The sequence below is a fragment of the Colletotrichum lupini genome, chromosome 3 (genome assembly GCF_023278565.1).
Source record: "Colletotrichum lupini chromosome 3, complete sequence".
Lineage (NCBI taxonomy): Eukaryota > Fungi > Ascomycota > Sordariomycetes > Glomerellales > Glomerellaceae > Colletotrichum > Colletotrichum lupini.
Genome location: NC_064676.1, coordinates 6,468,212 through 6,494,610, shown reverse-complemented (window position 1 = coordinate 6,494,610; position 26,399 = coordinate 6,468,212). Strand labels below are relative to the sequence as shown.

Here is a 26,399-nt window from a genome sequence, read left to right as displayed (position 1 = left end):
CATTAGTAGAATCCGGATTTTCTTTTTTAATAATTCTAAACGCCCTTTTTAATTACTAGTATGCCCTTTTTACTTTTTTAATACTATAATACGCTTTAATAGGTACGACTTTTAGTTATATACCGTAGGCTATTATATTATTTCTAAATTCTACTAACTTAAAGGTAGTATTAGCGTCGGTTTTAATACCGTCTAGCGGTCCCTAGTATATATCGATTTAGCTTTTTTATAGGGCTATTTATATTATTTTTATTTATAGATCCTAGAGGAATTGCCCTACTTAGAAAGATTTAGCTATATCGATTATATATAGTACTAGCCGACTATTTAAATAAAAGATATTAATAACGATTTTCTAATTAAAGTTAAGCTTATTATGTAATTTAAATTTAAATTTACGTAGGCTCTGCGCATTTATTTAGTATTAGTAATATACTTTTATTAACTACTCTAGCGCCCCTATTTTGATATTATTATTACTTAATTACTTTAAGAAGTTATATAGCCTCGTAACTAACGGGTGCCCGAATCTCCGGTATAGTCTTCTAAGCTCACTTTCTATTAAGTAATTAATTAACTTCGTATTATTAATAAGTTTTATAAACGTATACCCCTATTATCGTTCGATTATTTCGAAGTACTTATTACTAGAGATTTTATTCCTCGTGTTATTAAATATAATGCTTAGTCGATCTATATCTTTTAGATATAGGAGAAATGGGGTATTAATAAGTAAAATATAGAAAGTTATTATTCCGAAGTACGTCTTTATTTCTACTATACCTAGGGCAACGATTTCCTTACTTAGGCTAAAACTAATCTTTATAATACTTATTATTAACGTATTAAGCGTTATTAGCGCGATTTTTTATAGTGCCTAGAATTACCTTTTTCTTCTAGTTAATTATTACGATACTTTAGTATTTAGGATAATTTTATAGAAATTATCTAGGCCATACCTTTCGCTTATATAGAATACTTATATAAGCTTAGTATTTAAGGGATCTAAGTAGTATAAAAAGGACCCCTCTAGCTACCCCTAAATTTACTTAGTACTATATTCTTTTTTTTTAAATATTAAAAAAGATAGCGTTTTCTCTTTAATTATTAAAAAAATAGGCTTCGGCCTTATTAGATTTACCCTTTTAGCTACCTTTATATCCGTTATTTAAGGGACCTTCTCTTACTATTTATAAAACAAAGCCTACTTATTAAAAGCTTTTATTACTCTCTATTCGTTTAGCTTCGTATATCCTCTAGAGGCTAACGGGGTAAAAAAAGAGTAGTTAATATTATTAATTTCGTTATAATCTAATTCGTTAGTATAGGGGATATAATCTTTTTTATCTTCCGAATCTCTTATAAGGGGTATATATTTTAAACTACTACTTTAGTTACTATTACTAAGTTCCGTACCCCCGGATTTACCTTTATATATAACGAGGAATTAGTTAAACTAACGAGGGCTAGTTTTACTATTTACTACCCTCGACTTTTTATATTATTTATACGATTTAATACGCTCTTTTTTAGAGTAGTTATTTAATTAATATTTATCTTTTTTATAAATATAATATTACCTCTTTCGTTACCCTGCCCGTAAGTTAAATCTCTACTTATTTAACGAATTTGGGCCTCTTTACTAGCGATTGCTATATTTAGCCTCTTTCTTTTTTTATATATATTTAATTAACTTAATATTATTAATAAGGGCCGTCGTATGCCTAGAGGTAGGTTTAGTGCGGTATTTTCGTTTTAATATTAAAGCTAGATCTTAGCTTCGAGTAGAGCGTCTCGTAGTTTTCGGGTACTTAGTATAGGGTTATTTTTGTTTTTAATATACGCTAGACTATAGTATAGAGATATTTAACTTTCCGCTCGTTTATCCTCTTATTTAGCTAGGTTTTTATTAGTTTATTAATTTAGATAATAAGCTCTTTAAGGATCTCTATTCGTAATTTACTTTTTATTATCTTAGTTATAAATATAAAAGAAATCGCTCGTAGCTTAGATAGGAGTTCTAGGTTCTTATCATAGGTTTCGAAGCGGCTTTAAATTGCGTTAATTATACTTAGAAAGTCGTTTTAATTAAGATTATATACCGCTTCGTAGTAGTAATTAGAGGCTTTACTTACGAGTACGATATTAATTACTAAATAGTACTAGTACTCCCTAATTCTAACTTTTTTATAATAATTATAAAATATCGTTAGGGTTTTTTATAAGACCTTATACTTCCCCCTAGAGTATAATTACTTTTTTAAGAAGATCTTTTTAAGGTCTATATATTATTTCGTATTTATTACTAGACTTTTAGTATTTATATACGATCCCTGCGTCGCTACGTATTGTTAGTAACTTTAGGTTATTTACCTCTTTTTTTATTAGCCGATCGGTACCGAATTTCGTATTAATAGCGGTAACGAGTTATAGATCGAAATAGGTAGAATTATCGATTATCGTACTTTTAGTATTATATTTTACCCCGGTATATCTTTTTATAATAATAGATTTCCGTTAGTAATTATAGGGAGGAAATCTAAGTCGTTTACCCTTTTTTTAAATTTATTAAAGCGATTATACGCTTTATTAACCTATACTTAGTTTTATAATACGAATTCTTCTTTTATAATTATCGTTACTAGTATTTTATATAGCTCTTATAATTATAATTATGCTAATAATACCCCTCGCCCGTAAAGGAATTTATTAACTACTTTTATAATCCCTAAGCTTACGCTCGCGAACTATTTATTTAGCTAGTAACTAAGGTTATTTACGATCTTATAAAATAGGGGTTACCCCTATAGCCCTTTCTTTTTATAAACCTTAGTTAAATAGATTAATACTACGTTAATTTATTTACCGTTAGGCTAATTTGCGATTCTATATATTTACGTCCCCTAATAGTCCGGGTTAATATTTACTTATTTATAAAGGATTAGGATTTTATTTAGGATCGGGTTTTGTTCTCTTTTTCTTTACCCTAATTTACTAAGGGTTATGCTCTAGCTTATGCCTATATTAATAATCGCTAGCGTATTTCATTTTAATAAGGATATATTTAATCCGCGCGCTAATTATAATAAATCCGTACTTTTATTACCTAACGAATTTATCGGGGTCTAGGAGATTTTCGCTTCCTTTTACTATCTTACTATTACTCTCGTTTTTACTATTTTTAGTAATTATTACTACCTTTTTAGATCGCTAGCTATCGTACTTACTATAATCCTCTTTTTTATTTAGTATAAAAAGGTAGGTTTTTTTATAGTTCTTTTTTATAATAGTAATAATAAACGTTTATATTACTATAAGAAGATATAGTAATTAGTCTTAGGATCTTTATTAGTTACTAATTTCCGCTATCCCGTATACTTTTAGCCTCTTAAGCCACGTACTCTTTATAATTTCTAAATAGCTTCTTTTTTTAACCTACCTCCTCTTAAGTAGTATTCTATAAAAATAGTCGAAAGTAAATACCGGGCGGCTCGTAGAGGAGCTATATAAGCTATTAAGAACCGTATAGGCCGTTAAGTATAATTAACGAAGTTAAGCCCTCCTTTTTATAAAATCGTAGATTTTAAGGACTTATTAAAAATACTTATTTATTACTCGTATATAGTAGGGTTAGATACTTTAGAAATTTTATTTTTTATAGCCTCTTAGTACCCTATTTTATATTTTTTAAGTAGTTTTTTTCGTAGCTTAATTATAATTAAGTAATTATTACTTACTAACAATCTTTTTTATTATTTAGTTAATTTTTTAAAATTAGTAATTTCGCGCCGGGAGCTAATATAAAAAAAAGCTTTTTAGCGGCCCTCTAAAGGATTCTTTTTTTTTCTTTTTAGATCCTCGTTTTTTTAGCTTTTTTCTAGGCTAATAATAACTCTAACGGGAGGTCGTAGGACTATTTTAGGGTAGCCGCCTTTTTTTTAGGTTAATTTCCGAAATTCGTAATATTCTTAACTTAATACTATTAAGACCTCTAAATCCCCTCTTTTCTTATTAAACTATTCCTTATACTATATTCCTAAGTAATACCCGGGGGTAAGTTAAGGGAGCTATAAGGAGGTTATTTAGATTATAGGCTTAAGGTCGTACCTATAAGATCCTCGTAGTAATAGGCTTTTCTATATACCGTAGATCTCTTAGCTTAATAACTTTTATAAAGTTATTTTTATTACTAAATAAGAATATTTACGTTTAAAAATCCCTTTTTTTAATCGCGCAGTACTTTTTTATACCGTATTATTAAGCTTATTTATTATACTAATTAATTAGGTAGGTAGTCGTTATATAAGTATTTTTTTTTACTAATTTAATTAGTTAATTTTTAATTATAGGCTGGCTATTGAAAAGTTATTTAATAAAAAAGCTACTCGGGGCGATAATAAAAGGCTAGTTATTTAAATAGTTCTATTAATTAATATAGTTTAATATAATAAACGTTAACCTCTCGTAAGTAATAAAGGGCTACGATTACTTAATTCTATATAGTATTTAAGAATCGCCTCCTTTTTTATTTACTTTTATAAGGTTAATTAGTACAAATCTCTTATCCTGTGCGGTATTAAGAAGTCGTCTTTTTTACGTAATAAGATGCCTTACCGATTTATAATAATAGAATTTAATTACTAATTAGTATTAGTATTCTTATTATAGGGTAGTTAGTTCGAACCGTAGTTAACGAAGAGATTAATTGAACTATATAAATATTTACGTAGTAAGTATAAAAAGGAGGTTCTAACCGTAAGTTAGGCTAGTTATAATAATCGTAAATAGGACCCCTAATTAGCCCCTGCGCAGTTGGCTATATGCCGCGGTCGAATTAGACTTCTAATCTAATAATTAGTTTAATAACTTAAGTAAAGAGTGATTTTTACTTATAAACGGGTAAAAAGTAGTAATTACTTTTATAATAAAGTTATAAGGAGAAAAAAAACTTTTATATTAGGGTATAATATTACGTAATTTTATATACTACCGTACGGTTTAATGTATTACGAAATTAAAGTATTTTTTAAGCCGTAAATCTCTGTAACCCCTATTTATAGGTTACTATACTAGTCTAGACCCTATCCTGGGTAGTGGGGTGACTATAAAATACGATTTCTGCTTTGACATATGAAAAAAGTGTTTTGGCGGAGTGCCTCTTGCAGTCTGCCGTAATAACCGTGCTGTGTACCAAAAATCTGACGCTATGACATCTTACTCTGTGTAACACTGCCGTACCGGTAGATGCCTTGAGTTCATCGCCGCATCGGTAGCGCTGATAATTTTCCCCATAGACATTTACGATCTACCCGGAATGGGATTGTAGGCTTTGCTGAAGTGCCGTGGTCCAATCCACTTTTCTTCACCTTGAAACTAAGCCTCGGGCCGCGTCTGACTCATCTCTCCGGCCCAGTATGATTCACTTCTCATCATCGCGCAACGGAACATTCGGGCCCCGATACGTCGGAAATGTCGACGTTCAAGGTGCTCGTATAACGGTGGGCATTCTTGACTGCGGGACACAGAGCCACTGAGGCCAAAATAAACTACGACCACCGCGAGTTAGACTGGCATGACTAGGGGAAAAGGTCAACAAATCTTTATCCTCAATTCGCACAATGGTGGCTGAGGACCAGCAACGAGCTCAATTGCAACGTCGGGAATGACTCAGAGGTAAGTATCTTGCGAGATTCTCTACAGGTTGATGCTACAATTGGGCAGATTTTGAACGCCATGATGACTGCGATCTCATATGCTCGACAGGCCCAATTACGATAGAGTGGCAATATCCAAGACTCATACCATCCTTGTCTCTTACATTCAATGCTTCTTCTTTGGAGTACCAATCAACATCTTTCATTTACTGCCCAGATCAATTGCAGCCATCTGTTTCGTCGCAATGGAGACTGGCGCGGTACCCTTCGACATCTCAACTTCGGCCAATATCTTCGCCCTGGCCTGTCGCTCAATCCAGTCTTTTGCGCCATTGTAGGTACAATTATAGTCCATGAACTCAGCCGGATTCCTGTGATTATTAGCGACAGAATCACTTGCTTAATTCTAATAACTGACATCGTGATCTTGTTGTTGCCCTTGTCTGTCGCAGGCTTTCCGGACTCTCTACTGTAGCCTTGGATGAGTGTGGCCCTCTCGTACCGACAGTCGAATACTATCTGTTGAAATGTTAGCCACTGAGCCTCAACATCAATGGCTAATAGGCTTGTCACCTTTAGTCTCTCTGTAATCTGATATCTGGTCGGCTTTTCCTTGATATCTGAAAAGATGGCTCCTAGAGCCTCTGCATCCTCGATAGCCTGACTGGCCCCCTGTCCTTGAGTCGGAAGCATCGGATGCGCGGCATCACCGATAATAATTGCACGTTCGCAGTACCAAGTATCCAATGGGTCCTAAAAGAGTGTCAGATCTTTTACCCCAAATATTACGATTGGGCTCTAGCCTTACTAGGTCGCGTAGCTGCCACAATCCAACTTCTGTACAGTTCTTGAAAACAGCCTTGGCCCACTTTGGAAAAACGTCAAATGTTTCCCTGAGCTTATCGGGACTACCCTTGGTGGTCCACGACTTCCCTTCGGCATTTTCCTGCATTTGGTCTGTAATATTGAGTCAGCCACGACTTTACTTCGGCTTGAGGAATACGCTTTTTACCATCTGGTACTAGAGCTACAATGCTGTAGATTGCTCCGTTTCTCGCGGGGCCCATGATGATACGTCTATCATGGCCCATAATCATCGTGGTGAACGACTCCCTCGGATCTATCACGGATGTGAAATCTTTGTCTTGCTCTAACTCAGAGCTGTCAATCACTAGTCGGTATGCTGATTAAATCGATTTATCGTCAGCGTCGACGTTGGATACACGGTGTCTGTTTGATACAGTCGCCTGCTTACCGGAGAGTCCAGTTGGTATCGCGGGGGCTTCCTTTCCGATGATCGATTGTCGAAGAACGCTCTTGCTACGACAGGATTAGGAATACGACCCTCTGATTTCGCGGTAAACTTAACTTACATCCCATCAGCTCCAACAATGAGGTCTGCAGAAAGCACTTCCCCGGACTCGAGTGCGACGGTTCCGGCCTCTGGGTCGCATTTCCGGACTACGCAGCCAGTTCGGATCTCGACAGGATCCACGTTCCCTTCGTTTCGCGTTGCTGCAGATTTTAGAGCATCATGTAAATCGACACTTTGAAGTCAGCTTAGTAGTGAAATGGTTTTTGCCATCAGTGCTTACCGATGATAGATCATTCTCTCCTGCATCATTGTCAGTGATTCAGATCATGGCGTGTCAGAAGCAATGACGGTGCACCTACAGCGCCATAGCTCTTCTTCAAGTGAAAGGGAATCTCTGCATGTAGTTTTCCTTCTGTGTTGTAAATCCGAAACTGGAAAATACCTGTCAATTGACATCCGCATCAGGCTTCCGGCCTTGACCTTACAGCTTTGTCGGCCATAGACCCCGTCTTCGCAAGGCCTTCTTCGAGGTCCCATTGTTTCTCGACAATTCTACAAACGTCAGCTACCCTACGTGGAGGGGAACATCTCGCTTGATCTATGGTTCATGACTTACTTTGACGCATTTGGCTGGAGACTGAGAATTCCTGTTAGTCCACTTCGTCTCTAGAAGAGCATATGCCTCAAAGATGCACGGGGCGGACGATCTCACGATATTGTGGCGCCGATCTCTCGGTTGAGGCGACTCTGTTCCAGAACAATTATCTTTCGATTTGACCCTCTCAACGCAATCGCCTATGGCAGTTAGTCAGAGCGCAGTTTCGTCTGCTTCTACAATTGCTTACCGCGGACAATCCTGCGATGCCACCGCCAACCACGATGATGTTGAACAAGCTGCTTTCGTTTGAGGCAGACATCGCGACGAGGATTACTAATGACTCTGACACGAATGGAAGAAAAATGATGGACGTTAATAGTATGCAACCCTCAAGGCTTTGCATCGGCGCAGGGGATCAAGTACTGCGGCATTGGCATGTGCGAGATGAGCTGTGATCCGAAGCTAAGACCCTCTTCGGACAAGACCGCCAGTCACATTGGGGCTTTGCCTATCCCGAAGGCATAATCGCGAGTTCAGCCCATCCACTTTCCGATACCTAGCTGCCTTCGGATCCTTAACCCAGGTGAACTGGAAAAGAAGGCAGATGTGTCTGGGGTTGGGGGACGTATCTGCCCCAGTTGGCCAACTTTAGGGAGCCGAACCGAGCGGCGAACCGAACCGAGGGGCTCGATCGCAGTGCCCATCCGGAACGTGATCAGCACACCCGGCCCAGAACCTCGGAAATCTTTGCAGGGGTGCAAGACACAGCTCATGTTAGCTAGATTGTGATCGTGGTGGCAACGTCGTTTGAACAGGCAAAAGTCAAATAGACCTACAGCTTGCAACTTGTGATAGCACCAAAGACTAAAACAAATCATCCTTCAGCTTCGCTGCACTGACTCCAAGCCTTCCAAATTTGCCGATCTTTGACAATGGCTACTACGACTGTCTCAATTACGGAGCAGCCCAGCGCTGCAATCAAGACCGTCGAGGATGGCAGAATGAAGATGGATGGCCAGGACCCGTCCTACGGCGATTGGCGTGATGATCTTCTCAGAGACGGATTCGCCGTGATCAAGGCTGCTATCCCAAGAGAGCGCGCCGACGGCTATGCGGACAAGATGTACGGGCTTTTGGAGTCATTGTAAGTTCTATGTTGATCTTCTTGGTCTAGCTGCAGGAATCTGACTGGTTCTAGTGGCCTTGGCTATGATCGAAACGATCCATCGACCGTTCATCCCGACAAGCTGCCGGTCATCAATGAAAAGGGTATGCTGATGGCCTACGGGGCCTGCCACGAAGACTTTGTCTGGGATATCCGCAGTGAACCCGGCGTAGTTGGTGCATTTGAGAAGGTCTACGGCACTGAGGACCTCCTTGTCTCCTTCGATGTCATCAACTATGGCTTCGCGAATCGCACAAACCTTCCCGAGAACAAGCCCTGGCCCCACCAAGATCAAGACCCTGAGAAGCCTGGATTCCGCTGCCTTCAAGGCCTCGTCAACCTCCACCCCTGCGGCCCCGATGATGGTGGTCTCATCGTCTGTAAGGGCTCTCACAATCTGAGTGCACAGTTCCACAAAGACCTCAAAGACGAGCCGCGTATTCCAGCCTGGACCAAGGAGTGGTATGGCTTCACTGACCGCGGCATGGAATGGCTGAAGGAGCACGGCGGAGAGTGGATCAAGGTTTGCGCTGACCCTGGTGACTTGATTGTATGGGATTCGCGCACTGCGCACTACAATGTCCCCGTCAAGGGGAACATTGATCGAATGGCTGTGTACACTTGCTTCATGCCTGTCACAGATGCTACCCAAGAAGATCTTGTGCGTAAGAAAGCCGCATATGACTGTAAGTTCTTGATCCAGGGTGTATCTCAAAGAAAGAGATGGAGCTGACAATATGTTCCTCTACAGCTCGACTGGGCACCACCCATTGGCCCAACGCTCGTCACACGGGGTCCAACACTGCCACCCGAAATGGAAAGCCAGACCACATTGTTAGGGAGAGACCACTGAACGACAAGAAGTTGAGTGAGAGAGCTTTTAAGCTTACAGGCATCCCTTACATTCGGGTATGATTGTGCATGCTCAAGGTATTTGTTGGTTGATGGAAAGTGAAATACTCGGAGAAAGGGTCTAGGATGCTGTATTCTTACCTTCGTTGACATGCATAATGCCACAATCGTTGGTCTCCAAAGTTTCTCAACTGTGCCTCAAGGTGACGCCATTACTTACTACAACAGCTCCGCGTACCGACAATGTGTCCCGAATGACAACTGGAAGGTCATACCTGAGCTACTTCATGCATGTATCGATAGGCGCGACGTAGTCACTCTATAGGCCACTTGAACAATGCCGATATAGAACGGAGCAAAGAGCTTTGTTCCGGGACTATCACCCTCAAGAGAACTCAACACCTCGTATCCATGGACATACTTGTTTAGGGACATAATCTTCCCCTAGAGCAATATCTAGCGCCCAGGTGATGAGATAGGCAGTATTGTCTAGACATAATATTATCAAACTACACCGGAGCGAGAGCCAGCCATCCGAGTGCCATGGAGTATAGGATTTCGGTTCAAAGACCGAGTTCGCGATTTCGGTTGGCCAGCACTTGGGTCCCAGAAAAGTGTTGGTTTGAAGATACGGGTCAAATCAAGCCGGAAAATGTATACCGCTTCGATCTCGAAGGGAAACGATAGCTGAGCAGCATTCATAAACTCCGAACCGAAGATAACAACTACATAGACACAACGGCACGGATATTGAGCCGAAGACTCCAATTCCGGAGCGCCCTAGGTTGTCACATCCCTCGTTGTGGCTGAGGACTTCCCTGTTCGCGTAGGCTTCCCCGCACGAAGCTGAGCGATAGCACTCTGCCGAAGCAAAAGACCTAGTAAATGACCAAGCCGGGGCCCCTCTCCTGTACCCCAGACTGTCAAACCCCACACTGAATCTGGGGTTGAATCTGGGGATGCCGGATAGTCTGCCAAGGGTAGAAGAACACAGAAGCGAGAGAGTTGATACGAATCCGAGATTGACGAATGATACCACAGATGTTTGTCAGGGTGTCTATTTTGCAGAAATATGACCTGCCTCCCGTGGCATCAATCCAACTTTCACGACAACAATAGTTCCACAAACAACAGTTCTTCGTCCTTGATAGAGGACAGAGGACAGCAGTCTTTCAGTTCCGAACCAAAAAACCAAGTTCCGTTATTAACTATTCAAGACGATCGCTTCAACATGGGCGAGATAGACAACAAGATCACCGAGGAAAGGGTGGAGTCCGCCTCTGACTTCCCCCAGAAGCCTCAACTCGACGATGGCAGCTTCAAGGCAAATGTACAACTTGCCGACGGAGATGTTACCTATCTTATCCCAACTCCAAGTTCGGACCCACGCGGTGAGCCTGCGGATTATCAAAGTCTCCTCATAACCCAAGTGCTTCTTGCTAATCATTCGGCTCATCGACTCAGATCCACTCAACTTGAGCCCACTTCGAAAATGGGTTAGTCACTTCTCAAGAATCCGACACTGATATCTTGTGTAAAAGCGATGACTGACGTTGGGAATCCTTGAATAGATAATTCCGATGACTTGTGCGACCTTTGCCGCTGTTGGCCTCGTCCAAGTCTCCGGCCTTGGAGCTCTTCTCGGAGAGTTTATCCCTGAATATGCAGCCGAAGGCAGAGGATATGATGATATTTCCCATCTCATGACTTATCCCTCCTTGTTTATGGGACTCGGAAACCTCATTGGAATGCCTCTTGCACTTGCAGTAGGCCGCCGTCCGGTTTTCCTCGGGTCTTGTGCCTTGGCCGTCATAGGTTCCATCCTCTGCGGTGTTCAGAAAGGCTATACCTCTCACCTCGTTGCTCGTATGGTCCTTGGCCTGGCAGCCGGTCAGAGTGAAGCTCTCTGCCCGCTAATGGTACAAGAGGTTCACTTTCTTCACGAGCGTGCCCGGTGTCTCATGTGGTTCACGCTTTGGCAGTCAACTCTCAGCGCTGTCTACTCCCTTCTTACTTCCTACATAGCCGCTGGCATTGGGTCGTCTGGCTGGTACTTCCTGGGCTCAGGTTTTGCCGCCATCACTCTCATCTTTGCGGTCTTCATGGTACCTGAGACAAAGTATGACCGGCCGCTGGCAGCATACCAAGGCCAGACTGCCCAGGTCTCGCACTTTGTCACAACTGCTAGTCCTGGAGTCGACGACACCACTGGAGTGTATACGGAGATGCTAACCCGTAAGACTACCACGGAGCCCCGTCAGCTTGACTTCGTCAACTTCAAGCCTCGCACCTTCGCGTCTGACCTCCGTCTTTTCACCCAAAAGGTCGATTGGAAAGAAGGTTGGCAATGCTGCACTGGCATGGCTCTCGTTACTTTCTTTCCTGACATGATGTGGGCACTTCTGCTCAATGGCCTGACGATGTAAGACGCAGCCCTGGCAACGGCCAATACCCCATTCCATAAAGTTTCAGTGTACTGTCACTAACTTAATCTCCTTCCTAGCGGCGTCAACATCGCTCTTGGTACCACCTATGGCGGGATCCTGCAGAATGCCCCCTACAACTGGAAATCATCAGTCGTCAGTTTTGCCCTGACCGGTCAAATTGTCGTCGCATTCCTTGCCTTGCCACTTCTGGGTCGAGGATCAGACTGGGTCATTAAGTTCTTCGCCCGAAGGAACGGCGGTGTTCACAAAGCAGAATACCGACTGATCCCTCTCATCATTCCCGTTATTGTCGGTACACTCGCGGCCGTGATCTACGGCCAGGCAGCCGAGCACCCCGATAGATATCACTGGTTTGCCATTGTGTTTGCTCTTAATGCCTACTACTTCGGCTTTGTCGGAGCAAACCAAGTCGGCATCACCTATGCTCTCGACGCGTACCCGACGCGGTCTGGCCCGGTGCTGGTCATCATCTGCGCTATGCGCGGCGTCATCTCTTTCGGAACGAGCTATGGAGTGACACCTTTCATCGCCTCAATGGGATACGATGGTGCATTTGGTATTTATGGAGCTCTTACGGCAGGTATCGGCGCTGCTGGAATCTTTGTCTTCATCTGGGGCACCCAGATCAGAGAAATGGTCTCGAAGTGGTCCATTGCAAACACCACGACGACCCCTTCATACAATCATTAGTATGGCTAAACTCCTTCAGCTGGAAACTTCGGGTGGATGAAATAGTCCTGAAGTCCCCAGCAGTGGTGCCATGTTGTGTACCTTAGGCCTCAAGATGGCGGCAGGTTGGATGACAGTCAGGTGCTTATGTGTAATTTGGGAGTAATTGAAAGTAGACCTGATTAAATCATTCACCAAGGATGAGTGATATTTACCACAATTATTTGCCTCTCTCTGCTTGTCTATTTTCTTGACTGAACAAATCAAGGGTATGGAGGGAGAGAATCGTGCAGACTCGGATTAAACTTGGGACCATCCGAATCTCTCTTACTGACACTCGACGTCGTAACGTTTTCAGCAACTCAAAGCCACAAAAGTTTGACAGTGCTGTTACTTCGAACATTTTCACAGTATTGGGTTCTTTTGAAAAGTCGTACTTCGATGGCATTCAATGCTTTTACTTCATCGGAAGGTAAGAAGCCCTACTACGTAAGAACGAAGTGCTAGATGTGGGTCACTCGAACTTGAATGTGGGTTTCAGGATGGCTCTCGAAAGAAATCCAGAACTTCACGGGTCTCCATTATGACATCTGCTGTTCTGCTGCAATAACCCAGCGATAAGAAGACTATGACGGAATGGAAGGAAGGATAATGCGACTCTGATACTCTGGCCCACAGTGGATGAAATGCTTGCCCTTGTTCCTCTCATAATCCGGCCGCTCAGTAGAAAATGCCTTGTACTCAGCAATGGAGGGAAACTGACCGCCAATCTGCACCTGAACAGATTCACCCGCCTCATAGTCTACACCCATGGCCCAGATGCCGATCTCCAACTCCACAATGGTGCCAGGTGAGACCTTGTCTTCCCTGTCGTGGGGGTGGAAAGGGAATTGAGGGTGCATCGATCGCTCCGGATCAGTGTTTCGATGAGAGGCCCTCAGCTGACCGACCGAGCCGAGATTCAAATTTGTGCTACTCTGCTCCTTCTTAGGGATGTCATGAATGGACTTGACTGGTGCAGCCCAGAATGGGAAGCAGAGATGCATCATCGGGTTCCCGTTCTTATCGAGTTTTCTGATGTTGACAAAGACGTTCATGTCATCGTGTGAAGGACAAGACATGTACAAGACTGCCTTCGGAATGCCAATGAGTCGTGAGGGTTTGTCAAACGTGTATGTAAACTTGACAAGCGAATTGCCATCTTCGGAGTTGTAGGATACTGTTGAGGAGTTCGACGGAGCAGACTCGGACAGTTTCTCGTTATCGAGATAGAAGGTCTTGTATTCGGTGTTTGGTGGAGGGAAGTCTTCAAAAATGATGTCGCTTTCTGGCTCTCGGTCGCCGAACTTCAATGATGTCCACCGCACCTTGGGGGTCTTCTCCCAGTCGTTTTCGATGCCCTTGAGATATCTGTCAAAGAATTTCTGAAGCGATGATTAGCATGATGTCTGACAAAGAGCATTGGAAAGGACTGGGAGACTTACCGCCAAATCCTCGTTTGTTTCCGGCACACTGTACAGATCAAACCACTCCTGCCACGCGCTCCATCGTATCCATTTGTCGGAAGTATCCAGTTCCATAAAACCTCTGATGCTACCCATTGTGTGGATAGAACTAAAGTCTGACCCGGAGATGTAGGCCGGGATCTTAATTGCCTTCATGTTTGCACGCTTGTCCTCCCACCAGATATTTGAGAGGGAACTTCTGCGGTACATTTCCGCAAAGTCCTCTACACCTGAGTTGCCTTTGATGATGAGACTGGTGATAAGATCGAAGTTGCTCATGGAGAAAATGCCACCCCGGACGAACTGCTCGCGGAATAGATCACCACTCGCCTCCCATGGTGCAATGGCTTTGAGGGATGGAGGGTTCAGAGCAGCGACATGCCATTGAGCAATAGCAAGCGCAGAGTTGCCCGCCATACCAACGCTTCCGTTGCACCAGTCGAACTTTGCAATAGCCTCGATAACATCGTAAGCGTCCTCGGCATCCTGCAAACCCATAATTGGGACTTGACCGTCGCTGTTGCCAGCGCCTCTGCTATCGACGCTTATGATCGCGTACCCCTTGGGGCACCACCGCTGCGGATCGAGACCCTCAAACTTCTCCAGGCCGCTGAGGTCGCTCTTCTTCACGCAGCAGGACCATGGCGTCATCGGGAGCATGGTAAGTGCGCTGTACTTTTTGCCGTAGGGTGACCAGCCAACAATGGCGGGGATCTTCTCGGTGCTGTCCGCTGGGCGGTATACGTCAATGTAGAGTCTACACCCGTCTCTAACTTTGATCTCGACATCGTGATCGATTCGAATGTCGCTCTCAAGGGGCTTTGCATTGTAGCCGTTCCAACCTTTAGGCAGGACTTCGGCCCGACCTGGGGTGAAGCCTTGGTAGTTGTTGGTGCCGATCTCAGGCTTACCGATGGGCTTATACGCAATCTGGATGGGAAGAGGCATGGCTGAATCTGGCGACTTGACAATTGGGACTGAATAATTGAGATACGGTGAGGCAAAGGGGCATCACGAGTTCGTCATATCACTGAACATGCAAACAAAGTTCTTCTTATGGAACGCGTCTGATGATTCAATGGCTTTACCAGAACATCGCGTTGTCGCGAGGCTCAAGTTCCATAGTTTGAGTGCCTCGGTCTAATTCTGCCCGGAGCGGGCTTCCCCAGGCGGACATGCACGATTCTGTGGGGCGAGGAGTGCGCCGCACCAGATTCAGCCAAGATCGAGGAGTACGGTTATTCCGCACCCACATGAAGGCTATCCCGCACCCATACTAGGCCTACTCAAGCAAATAGTGGGCTGCACGTGACTGCACCGCCGCAGCAGCCACATTTGACCCGGAATTTCTATTATTCCGGCAGTTTCGAGAGGATTGGAAGGCGCACCTTCCACTGCCTGCTGCACCTTCCACTGCCTGCTGCACCTTCCACTTTGCCCTCTTTTATAATGCCGCCTATGCGCGCTTTTCGGAGTCAGAACCACGACTTCAGAAGCCAGTCTTTGCTCAGGGGAAATACTTCTCTAGAGCTCATATTTTGGTGCTCAAAAAGGTACTTATCCTGCTTCAAAAGTGACTGAAAAAGGAGGTGTTGGACAGAAAAGACGCGTCAAAATAGAAACAATGGGAAGGCGCGCGCTCAATGTGGCTGCTGCGGCGGTGCAGTCACGTGCAGCCCACTATTTGCTTGAGTAGGCCTAGTATGGGTGCGGGATAGCCTTCATGTGGGTGCGGAATAGCCGTACTCAGATCGAGGGGCAGCCGGCCCCGCCGTTGCTACGAAATTGCGGAGAAGAGGAGCCCAGAGAGCTGGTCCGAACCGAACCGAACCGAACCGAGGAGTCCGCGGCCACAATAGCTGTCTCATCAGCCAAGGGTCAAACGGATGACCGAACCGGGCCTAGGATGAAGCCCGAGGGAATGCACTCTCATACAGGAGAGATTGATTCAGGGACGTGATTGTGCGGGGAAGCCTGAATTGCGGTCTCAGGATAGCTTCACGAGTTCACGATTGAGATCTCTACTTGTTGGCAGGAAAGAGAGGAGACATAAAGTCAAAGAGAAGATGACAGGATAATCCAGATTCACTGCATCTTCTTCAATAGACCGGACTACGTGATTACACCTTCTTAAATTGTCATAGTAAACGCACTACCAATCTGACAGATTATTCACTCTTGAACATCAATCATGTCGGAGAGCCTCTTAACCCCGAAGTCAAACTACGGCGATTGGCGCGACTTCTTCTTCGAACATGGCTACGCCATCATTAAGAACGCTATTACTCCTGAACGAGCTGAGTATTACAAATCAAAGCAGGTCGAATGGCTCAAGTCTTTCAATCGTGGATTCGATCCGAAAAACGAAGATACGTGGACCTCTGAGCACCTCCCCGTCTCGTTCAAGGGTGGCATGTACGGGTCCTACTGCGCCCCACATGAGCGATTCGCGTGGGAAGCAAGAATGTGAGTGGCACCGGTCCATGGACTCGTGTTATGTGAGCTGAACTTTTGATAGGGAGCCTGGAGTGATGAACCCATTCATTCATATCTGGGAGACAGAGGAGTTGCTGGTCAGTTTTGACATGTTCAACATTACGCTTCCTCGCCAGAAGGACTTGAAGTGGTCTTCATGGCCCCACTGTGGTAAGTCTACCTGCAGACCACCCAATCACTTCGTTCTCTAAGAGAGGAATTCCAGACCAGGATCCCAAGAGGAAGGGCCTTCAGTGCATCCAAGGTCTTCTCAACTTCGCCCCTAATGGGGATGACGATGGCGGCCTCATCCTGATGGATGGCTCCGCCAAGCTCTACGATCAATTTTTCAAGGAGACAAGAGAAATGGCAAACCATGAAGACGCCCCACCTCCCGAAGCGAATTATCGTGACCTGTTTATTTTCAAGGAAGAGGATGTCAAGTGGTTCGAGGATCGTGGGTGTCGCCTCATCAAACCCAACCTTGAGCCAGGCGACCTGGTGCTCTGGGATTCACGGTATGTTTACATCTCTACAGCACCTGTTTCCAGTGTTGAGGAACCCTTCATGTTGACCGTGTCAAGATCGATGCATTACGCCAAACATCCCACGGGAACTCAAATCAGACACGCGCAGTACGTCTGCTTCACGCCCGTCAAATTCGCCGACCCACAGGCATTGAAGGAGAAAGCGGACATTTTCCGTTCATGGGGAGGTACCACGCACTGGCCGCACACAAACATCCATCCCCAAGGAAAGGCAAAGAGGGACGGGGTTCTTGACCCACAAGAGCGCGAGGAACCTCTGGAGAAGCCTATTGTGACGGACAGGCTGTTGCAATTGGCGGCGGTGAAGGCATATTGATAGTCCAGGCCTTAGCCTCATTTAAGAGAACATGCTATTCTATGATTTCGAATTTACGATTTCGTATGCAATTGGTTTGCTTTTCCAATAATTTTGCCAACTTAAGATCCTGCAAAGATTCCCACCATCTCCGTAGAACCAGATCTTTAACTCACCAACCGATAATTAAGCAAGTACTAAGTCAAGCGTCAATGATCTCTTCTGCACCGCAGTTTCGATGGCCGAATTTGACTTGCATGTCCAGACCAGAGAACTCCTGCTTCTTTCTCGATATTCATCGATTAGACAGCAGGCGTGAGGTCAGTAGTTTATAGATAGGTATGTGTGACTCTTGGCTTCTGGGTACGGCTTCATCGGCCAGTCGGATCGTAGCCCGCGTGAGGAAATAGCTTAAACTGGATTTTACATACCCACATCTTACTAACTGAAACGTAGTTTGAGGTATCCGCAGCTCTGGCAGCAATGAAGCAGAACTTGAGCTGGCATTACAAATGGCAGTGTATTGAGTGGTCTTTCTTCCCGAGGCACAATGCCGCAGTCCCCCGCCCCCGGATTCCCAACGCGGGGTTTCCCTTGACTGCGGTCTGAATTGGCACTAGTAGGTTCAGAACCGGCATGGGGAAGCGTCAAGTGCGCCCCACGCTCGGGTCAGACGCGCGTGGGGAAATGCAAGATAAACTAACCGGCACACGTATCCCTTTTCTTGTCGAATGCAACCCATCTGTTTTTTTCAAGTGACACAGGACCCTTTGTGAGGGGTCTCCAGTATATACCTTGCCGTTGAAGACCTCCGGGCCTCGACCGAGGAGAAGACTGGCTCTCCGTCCGGATCTCCCAACCGAAAACCTCTGCTCTTTCACCTTCCGTCAGCAGCCATGCCCGACTCCGTATCCAGCTCGGGCGAGCAGCCGCAAAGTTCCCAACCGAAGCGCATCCGACTGTCTCTGGCCTGCAATCAATGTCGCAAAAGAAAGGTCCGGTGCGATGCACAGACTCCAAAATGCCACAACTGCATCCTCCGCGGCGATGAATGCCAGACCACAAACCCCAGAAATCCGAACCAGCACGCCGTACGGAAATGGGCGGCCAAGAGCGCCATCACACAAAGTCAGGGCGGCGGCAGTGTGCAGGGGGTTTCCGAGACACCTCGAGATCCTCTTCGCGCCGTCTCTCCGCGCCCGCGGCAGTACCTATCGCCGGCGTACGATGACGGCTTCGAAGCCGAAGATGCGGCATTACGAAAGCTTTCATGGGTCGCGGAGGCATATCGTGCCAATGCGCGAGAAAATCACAGTCCTCATGAGCATGCGGATCTGAACCCCGACATGACGCTCAACACTGATGAGAGTCCACATCGGCTAAAGTTCATGGGTGGTAGTAGTGTACAGTCTCTGACGATGTTTGCCGATCTTTTCTTCCGCAAACGCGGTCTTCGGCCATTATCGCCCTACTTCCGATTCGGCATGCACCACGTTGAGGAGTTCCAATTGCCTTTATCGTTTCAACTCCCCCCTCTGCCTCCACTTCCCACCCTCGATGCCTACCTAGATGTTTACATGAAGAGGATTCACCCTCTTTTCCCTGTCTTTGACGAGCCGACTATCCGCTCGGAATTAGGAAGACTTACGACACTTCAAGACGCCGATGCGTCCGGATCACTACAAAATTCCATCGAGTCATCCCAAGTTCCACTCCTCGTCTCCATTTACTGCATTATTTGCATCGGTGCAGATGAAGAGACCGGAACGTTGGCCGAGATTGGGACTCACTACCTCACTGCCGCGTACAGCCTCTTAGCGCATGTGATATCCACGCCATACTTGGCTTCGGTACAAGCTCTACTACTCCTATCCATAGCACTGCGTGGTCGTAGCAAAGAGGGCCAAGGATGGCAGACTCTTGGGCAAGCTATCCGCATTGCCCATTCCATTGGCCTTCACCGACATGCTTCAACACGGCACTCCCGCAACCCGCCAGATACTGGAGATTCTGCAGCTTCGCCAGGCTACCAAGCGAACCGGAAACTGAACACTCAAGTTTGGTGGGTATGCTATACCCTCGAAAAGCTGATGGAGCTTGAGACCGGCCGTCCAAGTGCGATCCACGATTCGGACTGTGACCAAAAGTTGCCGGACCCAGTTCCAGTTCCAGCACCCTCGACATTATCGACATCGAGCCCTGAAGCCCAGGGTGATCGACATACTATTGACTACTTCCAACCTTGGGCGTCATTATCACGCATTATCAGCAGTATAAGCGCTCACATTTACCGGCGCTCCGGGCAATCCCAGACATCACGAATCCTTCTCGGTGACACGGTCCGTCTAGATACGGCACTAACGGAATGGGCCCAGTCGTTACCAACCGAGATACGCCCTCCAGGTCCTAATAGTGGAAATGCGGACCTGTGTGACACGGGACATCAGCACTTTGCCATTTTCCTCGCTATCCACTACCACCATGCCCTCATATCTCTCCACCGGGCCGCCTTGGTTTTCCCAGAGTCGATGTATCGAACACATATCAACACACAAGCAGACTCGGGGGCACTGTCATCCGTCGAACTCACAAGACTCAGACGAGGCGCAGAGATCTGCATTGGGTCGGCGAGAGCGATGGCCAGACTCATTGGCGAAATCGCAGACGACGCAACCCCTGCGCCGCGCGGCGGTAACGGCGGCATGTTCGCTCAGTCTCATCACAACCGATCAGAGTCCATGATTTTCACAATGACCCAGCCTCTCATGTCTGCAGTAGCTCTCGCTCTCCACATCCTCAAACAACCCAGCTCGCGGCTTGCCCGGTCCGACTTGGAGCTTCTGGGCATAGCAGCTCAGTATGCGGAGGAGCAGTACACAAAGGTCACACAGAACCCCCGGTTCATCCAAGCGTGCTCCGTTTTGCAATCCAACATGTCAGAGATCGTATCTGGTCATCGTCAGAACCGAGCTTCATTGAACACAACGACAACAGAACCCTGGCAGACTGCACAGACACCAGCGAGGGAGGTTGGCGAGGTCAATGTGGATCCAGATATTGACCTGATGGACCTTGAGCTTCCGGATTTGTCGGGTATGTTTACCGAGATCAGCAATACGGACTTGTTTGGGGGTGTTCGGCTGGAACATCTCTGGGGGATGCTAGGCACAGATGGGCATTTTCCGGATGGTACGGAACAGTGGCCACAGTCATGAGGTACATTGTGCTTGTACGGCCGGTGTAATTTGTCAATGCATTACGAGCTCTTGCAGCGATTAAGTTAACTCCATCAATGTTGTTTGAAGACCACAGACTCAAAAGTTCTTCCATCTTCGAAGTATGCATAACATCCCAATGCTTGTGTGATTATTCAAAACATGCACCGTGCGTTTTCCACTGAAATTTGCTGAACCTCGTGCTGGCAGCTTAGCTGTCGGCCATCACTGTAGTCGGGCGTCGGGAGGATGCGCCGAAGACAGATGTGGAAAATATGATAGAAATCAGGTGATAAATACGACTTGCAACATACCTAAGCTGGGGACTCAGTGTCAAGCCGTAAATACCAAAGCACCTCGTGCCTTATGACGTGAAAATCACTGCATTGAATGGAATCTCTCGTCGCGCTCGAGTTGGAAATTCCTCCAAATGTGTAGCAGTAGTATTGTACTCGATACTTCGCGAGCATTCCCTCATTGAGCGCTAATCAACCTTCCAGATAGTTGTCAAAGGTCCTCAGGCCGGGGCTTTTCTCATTAGAGTCGTCATTTTTGGACTCAAATGCAACATTTACTCCTTTCTGTCAACATCAGGCAACTCAGGACTCAAGCGAGGCATGCCCAGCAGGCATTGGCTGATCCTTCTGCATGCACAACGCAGACACAGCCAGCCAGGGCTTCTCGCTAGACAAATCCTTCAGTGCTTGGCTCAATAAGGTACGAATTTGATGCAATCGAATCCTTCGGAGCCTAATTCTCCATGCAAAGATTGGTGATCATAATCCTTCAGGCGCAACGGAGCAAACTGACTTTGGAGAAACTCCTCAGACTTTAGACTTCAACCATGACAACTCGTACTCCCAGAGGTTATAGGAGTCTGGGATGTGAATCAAGTTTTCAGCGGCCTGATTATGTCCTTAGGTACGGTACTTATCCTCAGTTCTTTCTAGATATTTGCTTTCGATCTTGGACACATTTATCACACATTAATGAGGTTTGAAAGAAACTAGACTCTTTCTAGGGACTCGTGAAAATGGCTGACACGGGCTGAAAACAATGTTGTGACATAATGCCTATTGAGTTCATGGGAAGCCCGTTTTTGCACTTTCCTATGCTGAGTTCTCGGATGCAGCTATCATATTATGCAACTTATCGTTGCAAGGACTTTTGATCTGCTAAGTATGACTGTATAGTGCCGCTCACGGCTATTTTGCCCGGATTCCCGTCAACGTAGCAAACGTATTGAATTAATTGATATGTGGGAGCTGCTGTGCTTCCATGCCACTGCGCTAGGAATCAAACGGATTTTGTGCCGAAACACCTTCCTGCTTTTGAAATGAGATCTTGGGTGGATGTGTTGTGGATAGTTTCGACTTGTGGTAAACTGATCCCGAGGATACGTGGACAGTCGGCTCCCTTGAAAAGCATAAATAAAGCCCTCCTTCACCCGCCTCTATCCCACGTTCTCATCACCAACAACCTCGAATTCGAAATCAGTCAGAGCAATTTAAGCAAACTTCACAAAATCCATTCTCAACTAGGTAAATATGTCACCGCTCAACTTCCATGAATCTCTGATAGCGACATGTATCATTGACGCCTACTGCCGTCACATTTAGATCTATCCAAAATCTTACAATGAAGCTCTCCGCCACCGTCGTCGGCCTCTTAGCCGCTCTCGCCATGGCAGCGCCAGCTTTTGAGACTGCTGAAGCTCTTGAGGCTCAGACAGAAGCTGTCGTCAATGAGCTGGTCAGTCGCCAGATCTGGTCTTGCACCTGCTCTAATCACAAGAACGTTTGCTGTGGCGCTACTTCTTGCTACACAGGCAAATGCTAGAGGCAAACCCAAAATTTCACTTTGAGGGCCGTGTGAGTGTTACCTGCGCCTCAATTGGTCTGTTATCTGGCAAGGAACCAGCTTAGAGAGGGTTTTGTCTCGGACGCGGGGATATTAGGTAGTGACAATAACTGAGAAAGAGATATTGCATACAGGGAGTCCATTTTTCGATCAGATGATGTGATCGTAAATGACACCTCAGCGAAATAATTACATGCATTCTCGCTCCCTTTAAAGGCATCCCAAAGCCCTCAATTGCCTAGTGAGTGACAAATGGGCTTCAAGATATAAACTTTTACGGTTACGTGCGTCTCAGTTTGAGACCAAATGACAACTTTTTCTGGGTTCTCCCTCTATTGGCTGACGAGTTTAATAAAACCTGTCCCTATTCAAGAACTTTACAGCTTCGATAACAAACCAAACTCGGACATGATTTCCCCAGCCCTGCTGTTTCACAAGTATATTTAAGTCAATCCAAAGCGGAAATATTGGCAATATAAGCTGACGTGATTTTCCAAATACTCCATGTTAGTTGAAATTGGCTTAGTGGTTGAGTTATCTATCTTGATTGATGGAAGCGCTTCATCTCAATCTGTCCGAAATGATACGATAGAGACTTTCACACAAATGTCTCGTTATTCAGTTCTTGCTTTATCACAGCACATCCAGCATTTAGCTTCATGATCTGGCAATACGAAAACAATTACTCACAATATAAATATCTAGTAATATCCCTGGTAACTGCCATCAAAGACTATCTTGGCGTCTAGATAGACCCAGACCTCGTTACCATTCTTGAGGTTAATTCAACTCTGGCCCTTGGTAGTAAGGAGATTGATCTTGATGGCGATGCCATTCTTGAGATTGCCAAAGATGTAGCCGAGGCCCATGCCAGTGAGGGTAAAACCTAGGCCGAATTCAAACGTATCGGTCTCTACGTAGCCGCTAAGCTGTGGAATTGGAGAATTTATTGGCCAGGTCAAAGAATGAGCCACGATTTACTGGAAAATGTTTCAATTGTACTCATAAGATACTGTATGTTTGTATCTCATGCAGTGAAAGGCTTGGAAGGGCAAATCTTGATCGAACCGAAGCTCCAATCAATTGAAAGGCGGCCCTGGTTATCTCCTGGAGTTAGGTTTCGATGAAGCTGAATTTGCTTGGCCTCCCAGACATTGTCTCCCTCTTGAGGATATGAGAGATTAATAAGTGCACCTGATCGGTTAGCCTGTAGTCACCGTTGTAGGGCTAAACTCGCCCTTTGGTGGATCATGGCGGAGGCAATATCTACTCACCAACGTGGTGCTCTGTCAAAATGATCAATGAAGTGGCCTCGGAGTAATCTTTATGTCAAGAAGAAAGGGTTTACCTGTCATTCAGGCCGGAGTTCTTAGTGATTTGAGCTGATTGCTTGTAATGTTAAGATGATTATTCGTCTTAAAAGATTGGAAACTTGGTGGCTTGGTATCCGGATCAGCCGGCTGCGAACGTTACGCCATCCAGCCCAGCTACAAAATTGAGCATCTAGTCTTTCAGTGAGGTATATGAGCCCCTGTTTCCTCACATTCTCTCGATTGTGCTTGAGAAAAAATGGTTTGGTGTCTCATACGTGATCGCCTCGCGAAACTCTTGGATCTTCGTTCACCTTCTCAGCCTTCACAACAGGAACCGATCGTCCGCCTTTTTGATGCCAAGCATTCTCTATTCCGCAAACCTTATTCAAGAAGTTTACCTGAAGCCAAACAACATCCCTTACCACCGTGAAACTTTAACACCCACTCTTCCCCCCGTGGAGACATTATGTACCTTGGAACAGACCCTCAACGCTGTATTACGGCTTGATCTTGCGAATACGACGACTATTCATATCCATTCGATAGCTGCCGTCGTTTTCCGTGACAGAGGATTTTCCTAGCGCTCAGGTATTGGGCCAGAGCCCCATTATGACATTTGTTTTTAGACGCATGTCCCGACTCTGCTGCCACGGATGATAGCATTATCTTAGACAGGATGGAAATACAGTATTGTTGTGCACAATTCTCATCGATTAGATGACTGACGTACTGGAAATCTTGGATGATCTCTTAGGCATTTACTCCTTCCTTGTCCAGCGGTGAGGTCGAAACGTGACAGGTGACAAATGCAGGGTTCTCACCATCGGCAGATCTGGTCGTGTGGCTTTAGTTTGTGGTGTGCTTCAGTTTGTGATTGACCGTTGAACGACAACAGCTTCTAGATAATACTCACAGGGTTGCGCAGTGACTGACGAAGAGTAAAGTGTCCGGGGTGGCTTACTAAAAGCGCCTGCGCGTTGATTCAGCCCATATGAGGCTGTGCATGTGTAGATCGTCTCTAGACTACGACAAGTCAAAGCAGACATAACCTCCGAGCATAGTCGATGATTATATTGCGTTTCATACTTACCGTTATCTCTGTGTATAAGATCGATGACTTACTGCCATTACACTGTGCTTGGAAGCTCTGTCTAGTTTACTAACTGAAGGTATTGAGGGTTAGGTAGATGGCCGCAGGAGTGGCAACCATCTCACACGGCGAGCATGCAACACGGCCAGCCCACACTTCAAAGGGGAATGTATGATTGGTTGGTTACTTTAGCACTTTGCTCCGTGGGTACTTAGGCATCCTTGGTGATTCTAAGCAATACCTAACACTACTACTATTTATAACCCTCGGGGAGTATACCTGTACATGTAAGCATGCAATCACAAGTATCCGATTGTACCTTGGTAACACCAAGACATCCTGAACGGGATGTGGGCGTCCTGCGGATGGCGTGGAGATTCTCTTTGCATTCTCAGTCCCCAATGATCCGATATTACGATTGATGCCATATGACCATCCGCTTTGACACAGCAAGCTTACTGTTGGGCTTCAAACACGACGTGCATTCAAGTCCATTCTATCTCGATTCTGTATCCCATAGAAGTACATCCTGATTGTTGGTGGAAGACAGATTGCCCACCGATATCCATGGTTCCATCGTTTCCGAGCCGATCAGAGCATTCGTTCACAAAGCCAATCATCATAGATGCATGAAAATGCAATAACGTTTTAGTCAGACAGCCAGCCAACAAATCAAGGGCTGCGTCCACCGCACAGCGAGCCCAGTAGGACTGGAAAATCCTTTATGCTGTGAAACCCATCATGAAGCTTTAAACAGAAGGTGGTATTGATACTGCTGGATGCCCCCCTCAGCCAACACTTGACCGAGGAAAAATGCCTCTTTGCAAAGTATAAGCAGCCACAATCATGTTCATTAGATGGAAAGGGCAGTGCGGTCAGAATTAGTGGTCACACTTTATCGTACTCAATCCGTCTCTTGATCCTTGTGGCGTCCATTGCTGATTCTCTATATAACATGAGACGACGCCTGTCACTCAAACATTCCACTACATCTTGTTTTAGTTCAGATTCTTGGTCTTCGGTATCCCGTACTCTTCTCAATCTATTATGCGGTGACTTTCGAACAGTATGCGACTATCCAGAAGCTGCGCATGGCCTCTAGCCTTGGGATTGTTCTTAGAACGGTTTCTTGGAATGGCCGCCCATAGCCAGAAGATCGACACCTGTCCGAGACTTCAGTTCGACTCCAAGGAATGCGCAAAAAATTCTGACCCTAAGGAGGCAATGCGCTGCATTGTCAAAGGAAGCTCAATAACAGAGCTTATAGATTGCGTCAGGATCGATCATCACTATGAGGAGAACCTCTGTCGCATCATCAATGATCGAATCCATGACGATTACTACCCAGAGGACGTCCTTGAAAAACTAAACCCGGAAGACCTTCAATGCATTGCGCCG

The 26,399-nt window shown here is 45.4% G+C and overlaps 9 protein-coding genes across 9 annotated transcripts; 5 read left to right on the top strand and 4 right to left on the bottom strand.

The window, feature by feature from the left end:
• Positions 1 to 616: 616 nt before the first annotated feature.
• On the bottom strand, positions 617 to 853 carry CLUP02_06702 (uncharacterized protein; the record flags this gene model as incomplete). Its single annotated transcript, XM_049285699.1, has 1 exon — positions 617 to 853. A coding segment is annotated over one exon (237 nt), but the record flags the coding sequence as incomplete, so codon positions are not given.
• Positions 854 to 5,856: 5,003 nt separating this feature from the next.
• Positions 5,857 to 7,970, bottom strand: CLUP02_06701 (uncharacterized protein; the record flags this gene model as incomplete). Its single annotated transcript, XM_049285698.1, has 12 exons — positions 5,857 to 6,025; positions 6,073 to 6,407; positions 6,463 to 6,611; positions 6,667 to 6,774; positions 6,910 to 6,974; positions 7,028 to 7,201; positions 7,250 to 7,269; positions 7,329 to 7,400; positions 7,455 to 7,521; positions 7,586 to 7,606; positions 7,682 to 7,764; positions 7,815 to 7,970. The coding sequence occupies 12 exons, from the start codon at positions 7,968 to 7,970 to the stop codon at positions 5,857 to 5,859; spliced, it is 1,419 nt and encodes a 472-aa protein (XP_049142841.1).
• Positions 7,971 to 8,499: 529 nt separating this feature from the next.
• CLUP02_06700 (phytanoyl-CoA dioxygenase) lies at positions 8,500 to 9,647 on the top strand (the record flags this gene model as incomplete). Its single annotated transcript, XM_049285697.1, has 3 exons — positions 8,500 to 8,711; positions 8,766 to 9,418; positions 9,484 to 9,647. 3 exons carry the CDS (start codon positions 8,500 to 8,502, stop codon positions 9,645 to 9,647), a joined length of 1,029 nt encoding a protein of 342 aa, XP_049142840.1.
• A 1,168-nt stretch (positions 9,648 to 10,815) lies between these two features.
• Positions 10,816 to 12,721, top strand: CLUP02_06699 (major facilitator superfamily transporter; the record flags this gene model as incomplete). Its single annotated transcript, XM_049285696.1, has 4 exons — positions 10,816 to 10,975; positions 11,049 to 11,080; positions 11,156 to 12,006; positions 12,088 to 12,721. 4 exons carry the CDS (start codon positions 10,816 to 10,818, stop codon positions 12,719 to 12,721), a joined length of 1,677 nt encoding a protein of 558 aa, XP_049142839.1.
• A 605-nt stretch (positions 12,722 to 13,326) lies between these two features.
• Positions 13,327 to 15,153, bottom strand: CLUP02_06698 (X-Pro dipeptidyl-peptidase C-terminal non-catalytic domain-containing protein; the record flags this gene model as incomplete). The annotated part of the gene is made up of 2 exons (XM_049285695.1): positions 13,327 to 14,124; positions 14,185 to 15,153. 2 exons carry the CDS (start codon positions 15,151 to 15,153, stop codon positions 13,327 to 13,329), a joined length of 1,767 nt encoding a protein of 588 aa, XP_049142838.1.
• Positions 15,154 to 16,396: 1,243 nt separating this feature from the next.
• CLUP02_06697 (uncharacterized protein) lies at positions 16,397 to 17,544 on the top strand (the record flags this gene model as incomplete). The annotated part of the gene is made up of 3 exons (XM_049285694.1): positions 16,397 to 16,671; positions 16,724 to 16,851; positions 16,907 to 17,544. The coding sequence occupies 3 exons, from the start codon at positions 16,397 to 16,399 to the stop codon at positions 17,542 to 17,544; spliced, it is 1,041 nt and encodes a 346-aa protein (XP_049142837.1).
• Positions 17,545 to 18,419: 875 nt separating this feature from the next.
• Positions 18,420 to 20,738, top strand: CLUP02_06696 (fungal specific transcription factor domain-containing protein; the record flags this gene model as incomplete). Its single annotated transcript, XM_049285693.1, has 1 exon — positions 18,420 to 20,738. The coding sequence occupies one exon, from the start codon at positions 18,420 to 18,422 to the stop codon at positions 20,736 to 20,738; it is 2,319 nt and encodes a 772-aa protein (XP_049142836.1).
• Positions 20,739 to 21,807: 1,069 nt separating this feature from the next.
• Positions 21,808 to 22,663, top strand: CLUP02_06695 (uncharacterized protein; the record flags this gene model as incomplete). Its single annotated transcript, XM_049285692.1, has 5 exons — positions 21,808 to 21,856; positions 21,932 to 21,968; positions 22,032 to 22,287; positions 22,320 to 22,507; positions 22,567 to 22,663. The coding sequence occupies 5 exons, from the start codon at positions 21,808 to 21,810 to the stop codon at positions 22,661 to 22,663; spliced, it is 627 nt and encodes a 208-aa protein (XP_049142835.1).
• Positions 22,664 to 23,383: 720 nt separating this feature from the next.
• On the bottom strand, positions 23,384 to 23,629 carry CLUP02_06694 (uncharacterized protein; the record flags this gene model as incomplete). The annotated part of the gene is made up of 2 exons (XM_049285691.1): positions 23,384 to 23,522; positions 23,601 to 23,629. The coding sequence occupies 2 exons, from the start codon at positions 23,627 to 23,629 to the stop codon at positions 23,384 to 23,386; spliced, it is 168 nt and encodes a 55-aa protein (XP_049142834.1).
• Positions 23,630 to 26,399: the final 2,770 nt, after the last annotated feature.